Raw genomic sequence first — 13,100 nt, forward strand, 5'->3', positions numbered from 1 at the left:
TTTTCATACCATTTTTGTTCATAATTGATATACAATTTAGAATAAGTGCATTTTTTTTCATCCTCCTTAATTATAAATGTAATTTTTAATATCCTAATTAGGACAAATTCCAGTAAAAATACGGTTTTGAGTCGCAATGAAGTGGCTTTTCTTAAAAATCTTTGTCTTGAGGTGATGACATCTAAGACTTCCGCGAGTATTCATTTAAATGAAACTAATATTTCTCGGATTTATTACGCGTATTTTATTATTTTAAATAACTACATACTTCCGACGTTTCGGTTACTTTGCAGCAACCATGACCATGGCAAGTAAAACAAAAAAATACACGTAGTATTCCGTAAAATATTAGTTTCAGTTAAATATCTTGAGGCGATTGTTTATCCACGGAGTGCAATGGTGTCCAATGATGAAGAGTTATATAAAATAAATATTCTGCTGCTACAATGAGTTACTGCCTTATAAAATCTGTATAAATTTGGAACAACCTCGATAGAATATGAAAAAATGTATAACTTCTGTTGTCTGTGGTTATTATATTGATAATTTTGTAAAAAGGCGTCGTTACCTCAACATAAGAAGATATTTTCCGAATTGTTATCGTAATTCGTTGGGTTGATTTGTAAGGATTTATTTAGATGACGTTGCCCCGGATACATTTAAACTTCTTAATTGAATGCGGAGGCAAAACCGATCTGTGTTTCAATCCATTGTCAATCAATCACAGACTTCGCTATCGGGATTTTCAGATCTAAATGTTTCCATTTACTTTGGTTGTGTATTTAGAATAAAATGCAATAAAATAATTCTATAACTGTTTCAAAATAAGTTGGTAATTTTTTTAATACTCAAAATAGGTTGTATATATTACGAGTGTAATGAAAGGCTTTGTAACGGCCTCGTAATTGGCATTCGACGAAGTTGCTGAAAAGCTGGATACTTGACAACTCAAAGACATTTTAGATTAAAATAGAATTATTTTTTTTTTGCTCTGATGATTAATCCTTAACAGAAAGAAGGGACATTGTAGTGGTAAGTAATTATTTTGGTATTATTAAACAAAGGCGTAACAAAGTATTTCATTATTAAAAATTTTACTTTTCCAAAGTTTCTGGTAATTTATGAAAGGAGAATAAATTAATGAATCATTACCAAAGTTCTGTGACAAATCTTAAAATTTTAATGAACAACTGTCACAACTATTAAAGAAACATCATTGAAAAGTTTCTCATCTCAATAATTATTTAAAGACAAAACAAAAAGAGAAACAAAAAAAATACTGAGATTTATTATTCATAAAATTATAACAAGACATCAACTTTAAGCAACAAAAAAATTGTTTTTTACTTGATGTTTGAAACAGATTTTTTTGAAGGGATTAAATATTTTATATTACCTGTTATTTGATTCCAGTAATAATAGAGTACTAGTATAGTAGGATATCACTTTCATGAGTTACATCAACTTCATGAATACTACATGAATTTTAGTTAACAAATTTTTATAAAAACATAAAACCTTATAGCAGAATATGTTATAGCACAGAGCCAAGAACATTCGGACCTTATGATATATTTCGGAGTCTTATCAGAAAATGAATGTACGCGAAATATTTTTTCCTAAACATGACAGGGTTACAAATATCGTACAGAAAAATTACGATGTCATATCTAACAGACTAGATTTTTACGAAACATCACTTCAATGAGGAACCTCAGACAGAATGTACGACGTTCGTGGATAAACCTTTCTGTTAACGTTCATGTTATACACGATTCTCACAGTTCCATTAAATTAATTCCCACTTGTTAGTTCGGGAATATATTGATTATGTTCCTACCCTTTATTATAAGTTGGTAAATGTTAAATAAAAATGCGAGTTATGTTTGCGTGAACACGTATAAGATGAACAATGTATTGTAATTTTGAATTTTTTAATTGTCATTTTTCATTGAGGTTGGTAGTCCTGTCGCCAATATATTGTGAAATTTTATAATATTAAAATGTATACAGCCAAAGATTTGGTCTCGCTAGATGGTACTGGCGATTGGAACCATGACTAATATTTTTAATCATGACTTAGGACTTGCAGACTATAAAAGACTCATTGGCCACTATTTTAACGATAATTAACAAAATAATAGCGTAGTAATGAATACTACTGTGTAGTAAAGAGTGATCACAGAATTTTTTAATTACGAACGAGAAACTTTTACAATTGAACCATATTTTATAAATCAAAATGATCTTATTTATGGTGAGAGCTCTAGAAAAGCGTTCCAATTAGTCAGCCGAGTACAACGTGGGCATTATCTATCTTTAGTGAAGGCTTGTTGGGGTTTATCTGTGAATGAATGTGTTTGAAGCATATTTTTGTGTAACATTAGTCAAATCATCGGCACAAGTTTATCAATATGCATGTGATTGTTGAGAACTCACTTCAGACATTTAAAACATTATTTTCAATAACAAACAATGGTCCGTTAACAAGATAATGAATTATGAATTATAATAAACGTCTAAAATTACAATCTAAATTAATGCCCACAGTTACTTATTGCAGGAACTTATGTAGATAAATTGAAATATGTTCAAACTTCAAATGTCAGTTGAAGTAGTAGTTAGTAGAACTTAAATTATTTCTTGTAGATTTCAAATAATTCTTGTTAATTCTTCTGAATTTTTTCATCAAAAATGTCACATGTACATAGATCATTAGAACTCAAATTACCTGTCTGAATTGAGTTTTGGCGTAACTTTTAATGATATAAATAGTTTGTATGAAGCTATAAATAACATAAATATTATATATAAAAGTAATTTGTCATAAAATTAGGTACAATTTAAAATTGAGAAACTTTAACAATCATGGCAGGCAATTGATAAATCTATTCAATATTATCTGAAGAACTGTGATATTAGTATCAATAATCATTAAAATTATTCCATATAATTATTAAATTAGATAAAATAACAATTACATAGTCCATTGTAGAAGGAATCGGGTCATGTTAAAATAATATTAGAGTGCCCATTAACCTACGATAGGATATAGGAAAACTGGGTCATTTAAGTGGTTAGACTGTGTCATTTGAAATAAAGGACACGAATTAACTAACTTTCATATTTCTATGTAAAGCTTTTTTAATTCAAAATTACTCATTTTATATTTGGTGTATTGTTAAAGGTCTCCCCAACGACTTGGCGGTGTACTGGCATCAGTATCCTTACAGTCTTGGGCTCGTCTTCTGTAAACTGCGAGCGTATATATCCGAGGCGTAAGTATTATCTAATGACCTTCACGAGTATTCATTGAAATGAAACTGATATCGTCGGATTTACTACGCGTTTTTAATAATTTTAAATACATATAAATTTAACTATCCACTCTTAAAACTATGTAATTCGGTAGCTACTTTTTATTAATTTCCGTCCGACCGCCTCTTTGTTGGCGCGAACATGCGGTTACAAAAAAGGCGGCCGCTGTAGAGTTTTACACGTTATAGTACGGGTTTTCGACGAGGGACAACTGTAGAAAGAGTGAAGGGTTCTGAATTATACTGACATACTGGAATTGGAATAAGATGTATGAGGTGACAAGTGAACAAGTGAGATCTAGAATAATTTTAAATATATATCTCAACTAAAACACCAGTTCAGTTGTCATTAAAGAGTATTCTGGAGACTTTGAGACTATGGTTCCTTACAAGTATTCTTAACTAACCTTAAATATTCATTTTTGACATATTAACCATAATTTTAATTACTTCTACTTATTTGATATACGAATAACAAATTTATTATTAACTAAAGATGATGAATCATTTCTGATTGGACAAAGTGTTCTTAAGCAAAATTATACACATATATATATATATATATTTATATATTAATCATTAATCTAATATGTATCTCGATACTTTCTTTAATCCCCATTCAATGAAATAGAGTTTCGAAATCCAATTAATAAATTAACTCAATAAAAAAGGATTACAGTTAGTCCTACTTGAAATTCCTCCCTAAGAATAATGTTGTTGTTATCTCCAATATTCATTATGGATATTACCAAACCAATTCCTGCAATGACTTTCGTCTATTTTTAAAATATGTTTCTGTATATTTTGTTGTATCCTCATGAATCGTTACCAAACATATTATACCGCATACGTAAAACATTTATCCGAGGTGGTCTTGGAGTCCGTGACGTAGCGGATAAGCTTCAAGAGAGTCGCCTGAGATGGTATGGCCACATTTCACGCCGGCCTGAGAATTACGTCGGAAAAATTTGCCTTGATATGTCTGTCCCTAGAACATGACCCCCAGGACGACTAAGAAAGCGATGGCTGGACACCGTGAAGCAGGATATGAGAGCCAATGTATTACCACCGAGGATGCCAAAGACCGTGTAAAGTGGAGGAGTTTGAGCAGGAAGGGAGACCCTGGCTAAAGCTGGGATAATTGCCAGGAAGAAGAAGAAGATTTTGGACTCGACGTGACCAGTTCAATACTGCATCAAAAACTATATTGCACCATAAAATATGAACCGAATTTTAAATGTATAATACTAAATTATTAGTTATTTTTATTGCTTTTAACATCAATCGAATTTCAACTTATTATTACTTAAAAAATACAAATAAGCAACCAAATAATATATGAGAGAATAATGAGTTATTTTTAAATGTTTAACAACGTATATATTATAAGTTTTATTATATGTATACAATAACAAGTAAAATGATTTGGTGTTTCATCCTCTTCCAAATTTTCTTATCCAGATCGAATTACATTATCCCATTTTGACTTAATATGAGTAATGAACAAAAATATATACATATATAATAAAATATAGTAGGTTTTAACGTGATTTTATTTGTCTTTCACCAGCCAAAACGATAATTTTGTTTATGTTAACAATATTATCAAGTTTATTACGAAAGTCTTTAATAAAACAAGACCCCATACAATAATACTAATCTCTCAGAATCTGCCCGTTGGCAATACACGCCGGTTTAAGATATTAAATATAAGACACAACACAAATATTTGAAAACAGAGTAATCCTGAATGAAACAGCTTTGTAGCTCAGTTCTATGTCATACGAACATCTCTGTTGACGTATAGTACGTGCTATTAGATTTAAACATTTATTATTTCCATGAAAATTATGTGCAAAAAATTAATTATAATATATTTTTTATTTGTAAGGACTTCGCCGTTTTAACAGCAACAATTTCATTCAAGTTTAAATCCTGTCACGAAACCCATAAGAAGGTTCGCCAAATAATTCAGATCAATAACTATTACTGAAATAAATCTTACGAGTTTTCTTACTTTTGTGAATAAAATTCATTGTATGCTGAATTCAATATCTTATAAAAATGCTGACCACGGATTGTCTCCGGTTCTTGGCATTAAATTTAAAAAGAGTCGTATAGAAAAAAAAGAGAAAATTTTTGTTCTTCTATTACGAAGCAAGTCATGATCTCTTCGAAATAAAATATTTAGATTATTAAGAAAACATTAGTTTTGAACACAAATATCATAATCTAAACTAAACACCGTTAAGATAAATATTATAAAAAGACTTACACTGTTACGTATTATAATAAAATTATTAAAAGCCTCAATGATCAGTTGTTTAGTAAAACAAATACAAAAAGCACTAATTATGTACAATGATACAAGTAGTCTATGTACCAATACTTATTTCAAATCATTAGAAATAATAATTCATAAGGATGAATGAAAAAATTAAAAAAATTAAAAAGAAGCTTGACACTGTAGATGTTTAGTTTCACAGAAAATGCAGAGCAAAACACTCAAGTAGTTATGCAAGAATGGAAAGACGAAAATGCAATAGATTAATGCTTGTTCTCGTTCCCAAATAACCCTTAAGTAGTGGCAAAGAACATAGCAGACACGAGACATTCTTAATAATTGAAAAAATAAAATTAATGATAGGTGTGAAAATAAATCTGTTAGGGAGATGGATCATTTAGCAAGGGTATATGTGACCCTACCCGCTTGATAAAGTAGGCAGATTTACACAGGAAGGACGTACTTACATTGAAATATTACTGTAATTTCATCTATATATGACTGAAAAATGATATATATAACAAATCAGCATTTATTTATAGAGTGAATAAACTTATATTTACGATTAACACGTGGTTTTGATACTAAATGACTTGGTTCTCGGTAGTTGGAACAAAATATTTTTTTTCTATTTGAATGTAAGTGATTGTATCTGATAAATGTTTTGAGGAAAAAGGGTCTAGTCTTTATAATAGGGTAAAACCTCGGGATAGCTTCAGACTATTTAAAATACGATACACATATAAACCGTCCGCTATAGAAATATGCTAATTTTAGTGCGTTGAAATTTATTATGGTCATACATTGGCCTTATATATCAAAAGCTGGAACACTAATTACCGTGGCATTTATCAAGATGTTTAAGAGATCACACAAACGTGACTGGCTTTATTCAAGCGGAAAATTCCCATGTTTTTTTCTATAAAAGTGATTTATGTTAGAATTGAAATGGTATTGGAATTATTTGGTTGTTTAACTTGGACCAATAAATTTCGTCTTTTTCCAGCACAGTGCTTATTAAAATCAACACATTTTATTGCAGGGATCTTCGAATGGAAACTCATTTCCTATGTTAATTTTTTGTATTTATTTCATTTGCCAAACATTATTATGAGAAGGTTCACTGTTAATTCTTCAATAACTTTTGATTCGTCACAATTTCGCATTTATAATAGTAGATTTTGGGCCAAAGAGTAGCCAAGAGCAGTAGTGATACGGTTTTTTTTCGAAAAATCGACTTAATTTTCAAGCAAAGTACAAAAATGTTTATTTAATGTATTGACCTTTTCATTCAAAATATTATATGTATAGACAACATCGCATCAAATCCGTTTCGCCTTTAAGCAAAATCATTTTGGCAGAAAAACTGTCAGATCTGGCACCTGGTGTTAGCGACTTCAAATAATCATAAAAGTATCAAAGGCTTATAATATGAGCATTACTGTATTTGCAATATGTATATGTTTATTTTTACGAGATTATAATCCAATATCAATGATGTTTAGTTTAGAACTATTGTGTACTAGTGTACTCCTTGTTGAAGTAGTGGTTAACGACTTACTACGGAGGCGTAACTACTACACTACTAATAATAATGAATCCATTTTTGTGTCTACTGCATAAGAACAGTAGTGATGAAAGCTAAGATATTACGGCTCTTTCATGGTCATTTTTAAAATGAATTTTCTTTAACCTGATGCGCTTATTGAATCTGACATATTTCATAAATAACTTATTTTGAGTGAACGATCGTGGTACTACTTATCTGTTATAGCAACTAAGAAGGTTTGAAATAAATTGGAAAAGCAACTTTGATAAGTATTGCGTTCAAAGGGAAATATAAATTTTCTTTTTAAAAAAATTTAATATATTTTTACATTTCATAAAACTGTTTGAAATATTTTGATGCAACTACAATTATTTTAGAGACCCAAGTAACCTAATTAAAATAGAAATTGCAATTAAAAATGACAACAAGTTTTATTTTATATATCTTGTTGAATATATAATTTTATTTTGCATGTAAAAGTAGATTTAATTTGTTAATCTGTCCGATGACAGCACCTACAAGAAGTGCTTTTTTTATCTGTATTTATTTTACTCTATGATTACTGCGAACGTGTGAATAAAAGTTTCTAATTTAGTTTGACAGAAAGGCTCAATTTCATTTCATATAATAAGAATCTCATACAAAACCTATGTAGTCTTTATATCTTTAGTAAATAATTAAGCTTTATATAAATCAAATTCATCAGATAAATTGTTACGATAACTATAATGACAAAGGTTTTTCATCCCGCCTTAACCTTTTCTGGTAAAAGCTCATACGAAACTGAGGAAGGTATTTCTCTTATTGTAATTACGATCACATAATGTCGCCTTCAAGCATTTGGGCAAGACAAATTACGGCAATCTGCTGCTCCCCAATCCCTAGGGTTGTTTTCAATTCACTAATCCTTTATTCATGTATGTTACGAAACACAAAAGCACTGCTAGGATATTTAAAAAGAAAAGTGACAACAATACCATCCAATAACATTTTCGTATTACGTGAGGACGTAGATAAAAATATATATATCTTAGAAATTAAAAATTTGCAATAGGTAACAAGTAAATATAATTCAAATATAGTTCAAATACATTTGAATTATATTTACTACTTAAGGTAAAAATGTTTTCTTGGTCTGACTACTGCAATAGACAAATGACTATCACAACACATTCAAATATAGTCCTAATTACTTACACTACAAATGTGGACTAATTAAGCGTTAGTATGTGCTTACAACACAAAAGTTAACAACTTTTGGTATAACTTTAATTACTTATTAAGTTGTAATTTGAGGACACACATAAAATTCAACAAAATGGGAAGTTGATTACAAAATGTAGTAATGTAGTAATTATCTAGTAATGTTTATTATAATTATTATTAGATATTTTTTATTGTTGTCGCTTTTATCAGTAATAAAAGTGTATTTTTTTAAATAGGAAATATTTAATAATTACAAAAATATACGAGATCTAACTTGTAAGCGACGAAAACAAGTTGTCAAACATGTACGAAATGCTTAAGTTCAGACATAAATTAATTTTGACAGACATGTACAGAGGCTAAACAGAGCTCACAGGTGTTTGCCGGCGAGCTCCGTGTGACGAGGGATTAAATATCAATGTTTGATGTAATATAACACAAATAGCAATATTAAAATCGCACTGAACACAACATAACTTGCATAAAATAAATTACGAGACCGAAGAAATAATTCAAAACTGAATTATAGTAACAGAATACATTATATCATCGCGATTCTGTAACAAACTTGTAATAAAAATAAATATAATTTAATATTCACTCTTTGTAAATACCACTGATATTACAACATTAACCAAATTTATATTCTATTCCACCTCTTGTGTTACATTGATTTTTACATTAAGTGGGAACCGCAGAAACTGGTGTGAACTAAAATGTATGGAACCAAAATTAAAAGCAATTAGCACTTGAAATGAATATAGAGAAAGTTGGTGGGCTGATGTGTACAAAATGTGTACACGGATGACTGAATGTGGTAATAACGCTGAAGTATGTCGATTAAAATTACAAGCAACTGCCATTTCTACTACTCGTGAAACACACTTAAACATCTTTAAACAGCTTTGAGATGGCTTTAAATTAAATTTAGTTGGTGGAATTATTAGTTTGGGTCATTTAAACATTTAGAATCTCGACACCTGTAACCATTTTATTCGGAAGAAACGTCGTTTGCAAAGGTTTACGTGTGATGAATATAACTGAAAGTTTAGTGTGGTATGAACAGGCAATTACTAGGCAATAATTAGGCACGGTTCTTGTGGGGAAGGGGTCAAAATTGTTTAATTACCAATATGACTTTGTAGGTAATAAAAAGATTGTAATGTGTTTTTTTATTATCTTTAAAAATAAATCAGTCTTAGTCAATCAATCGATTGACATTTTTACGTTTAGACCAATGAGACTAAAAAAGTCGTTAATAAAACGAGACTAGTCTAACTAGCGTCGGCCTCAGTCATGGGCTTATACAACCAGTCTTAGTAATGGTTTTGCAGAAATTCAATAATAAGAAAACAGCAAGACTGAAGACTGCAAGATTGCAACACAAACACCGCTTTGAACAACACTAGTTGCGATAACGAACTCACTCCCTATAAAGTATAATACTTTAAAAACCTCAAAATATAAAATTAGGTCTATACAAAATAAACCATCTATTTCTACGTATAAGATTTAATGAACACTTAGTAAAAAATCTCAGTCACAATATTAGAAACGGATTATTTAAATACGAAGTTATATAGAGTTGCTTTCGGAATAACAATATGTTATTCCGTTAAAAAATTTATGAAGCTGCCAGAATTAATACAAAATTTTATAAAGATAGATAAGGAATTGGGGGTCCCACAGCACTTAATTTGTAAAAACTTTCTTTATCTATTGACTTGTGCCTTAGAATGTATATGTATTTATATAATATATAATAAGATATCAGATATTCCGTTTTTGAGACTCAAGCTAATCTAATTAGTATTAAACTAAACGAATATCAAGTCAGAAAATGTTATAACTAATATTAAATTAAATCTCTTGTAACATATTCTTTTATAAACAAAATTATTTTCATACAAATATTTTAAATAATTAATTGGTTACTTAAAGAAAGAATCCTTATAATCCTGGTAACATTTCCGGTCAATGTGACTTTGGTGTACAAAACAAAGATGACATTTGTTTCTAGATATCCTTTGTTCAATATTTTTCTAATTTAAAATAAAAAGTTACCTTATCAAACCAAACTAAATTTACGACTAATGTATTTTCTGATATTTTTTTTCTTTTTTGCCAATTCTCCACAAAGGTCAATGATATTAACCTCTCGTAACTTAACTGAGTCTCCTTAATGGTGTTTAAAGATATATCTATAATATATTTAAAGTACTATTCCCTAACAACAAGTTTGCATCGTTGCACTACAAACGGAGCGTTTAAAGTTTTTTATTCATAATTCTTCGCACGTTATAATATTAAAGGAGGTTCTGGAATAAAGTACAGGAGACGCTTTGTGTATAGTGTGACGATGCTTACTATTAGTAAGAATACTATACAGTAAATTAATATTTTGTTTCTTATTATAGAGCGACCTACGTGTCAGTGCTAACGATATCCGCTTTCTCTTTGGAGCGATACTTAGCGATCTGTCATCCCCTGCATCTATACGCCATGGCTGGTTTGACGCGTGCCACGAAAATCATTGTAGTTTTGTGGCTTGTGGCGTTGGTAAGTGCATCGCCATACGCCCACTACAGCGACATTTATTACAGAGACTATCCACCAAGTAAGTCACATTTATTATATTAACAAACCTTCCTCTACTCGTGTTCTTCGTCATATATTTTATCGTACAATGATAAAACATATCACATAATGTAAAATTATTTAATATAACATCCGAATAATAATAATAATGTTCTGATTGTTATTTCGTTTAACTATGTTACTTACGATATCAATATAGGTGGAGCTGTTCTTTAGTATAGGATTGAAAAACACTTAAATATTTATACTTAAACTTATTTTATAATATTATTAAGATAATTTAATGACGTTAAATTATTATATAAAAATAATTAATTTACTTACACGATTGATCCGCTAACAAAGAGATGTTGTATTTGAAATACCTTAAAGCGTGACATGCGAATGCTTATGACTGGAATCGTGTTTAGCTGATTGATGTTACATAAACTGAAATGGTTTTGTAGTTTAATAACCGTGATGCTGTGATATCTCGACGGTTTTAATTGTATCAACGTATTCGGTTAAATCTGAATTAATCTGTCGGAAGTTACGAAACAGAAATTAATACACAAGTTCCATAGTTGAAGTATATACATTTGTAAGTTTAGATTACATTTATGTGACGTTCTCTATGTTGAGTGAGTTTCGAAATGTTTTGGAAAAATGTTATATATATATATATTGTTCAGTGTTTCTTTTACATAACTCCTGAATGTTGCTTTGTTTAGAGAGGTTTGGACAGACTATGTTTAAATCAGTTCTTTGGAAGCAAAACATGATTAAACTTTTTAATGAAACAAATATCCTACTTTTCACATCACTATATTTTTACGGTCACATGTATTATCATAAATCATTTTGGTAATGAATTTAAATATATTTTCAGGCAGTATCTGCCTTTCAAAAATTATTTCTAGGTCGATTCCTACTTGAAAACACGCTATAAAAACCAGCTAATATTTGGTCATATATTTCTATTGTTAAATTATAAGGCTTATTTAAATAAAGGATAATGAATTCTACGACCTTGAAATGCTAGAAATGAAATGAAGACTAGTTTAAGGAAGCCAGCTGTTTGACTTTGTTCAGCAAAGAAAAAACATTGCCGAATCTTTTAATTACGAATACTGTTAAATAAAATAAAGTTAACATTTTAAACATATTTTCCGCAACATAAAGGTCAACCAGTCAATACGTCACATTTTTTTAGTAATGCTAAGGCTTCATTCATAATGGCATTGTAGAGTATTTCAAATTTCGCTTATATATAATTATATGATATTATTTCTAACACCAAACCTACTTTCCCGTTACACTTTCCGAACAATTTCTTCAGAGGAAAAATCTGCTATTTATGAATAATTGTTTTACAAAAATTTTATTTACTGAATTTGGTAATCAGAGAATGCATCATAAAATATTTGGATTCCACTCTAAATAGAATTAAATTTACCTTTAGTAAATATTTACATCGCTTTTCTATTTCTGATTTTAAGCAGAGCACTAAAGTAGTGACCTCACACGATTCCAATACAGTCAATTTATATACAGATGAAGTTGTAAAGTACAATGTTAAATATAAAATTAGATCGCACTCAGTCCTATCGATAAGTGATGAAGATTTTCATTTAAATTCCACACGTTTGATTCAACTGAGATTATATTAGTTTTCCCTTTATATCTCGCATCATAATGTCCAGAATCATAACACCAGCATCACCAACTGTACCAATAATGTTAAGGTATTGTATGTAGGCATAAAAGTAAGTGGAATTTTTTTTTTATGAATATGGAAACTCATCATTTTCAACGTTTGAAGAAAATGTAGGAGAAAATTTAAGAATATGTACTCATTAACCAAAAACTAAATTTTTGTTTTTTTTTTTTTCATTTTCTCAGTTTCCCATCCAAGGGAATTTACCATTGGAAACTTAATGTCTTAGAATATAGCAAAAATTTTGTATATTCATTTATCGGAAGCGGCAAATTGAAATGTGAAGTTTTTAACGCTTACGGTAAATTAATTTAAGTAGGAAAGGAGAGAAATGCCGACGTGGTCCTATTTACCCTATTAAAGTGTCTTTATTTATACATATATATATTTTGTTTTTAATATAAAACATAAGAAAGGACACATAATTAATTTAAAGATGTTTATTATTAT

General features: G+C 29.5%; 1 protein-coding gene across 1 annotated transcript in view; it reads left to right on the forward strand.

Moving 5' to 3' along the window:
- Positions 1-13,100, forward strand: part of LOC116774470 (neuropeptides capa receptor-like) — a 35,875-nt gene that overhangs the window by 16,005 nt on the left and 6,770 nt on the right. The window contains exons 3-4 of the mRNA XM_032667208.2: positions 3,188-3,278; positions 10,774-10,973. Of these exons, the coding sequence (XP_032523099.2) occupies positions 3,188-3,278; positions 10,774-10,973 (291 nt within the window). The remainder of the gene's footprint in view (positions 1-3,187; positions 3,279-10,773; positions 10,974-13,100) is intronic.

Source organism: Danaus plexippus, chromosome 26, assembly GCF_018135715.1.
Source record: "Danaus plexippus chromosome 26, MEX_DaPlex, whole genome shotgun sequence".
NCBI classification, from domain to species: Eukaryota; Metazoa; Arthropoda; class Insecta; order Lepidoptera; family Nymphalidae; genus Danaus; species Danaus plexippus.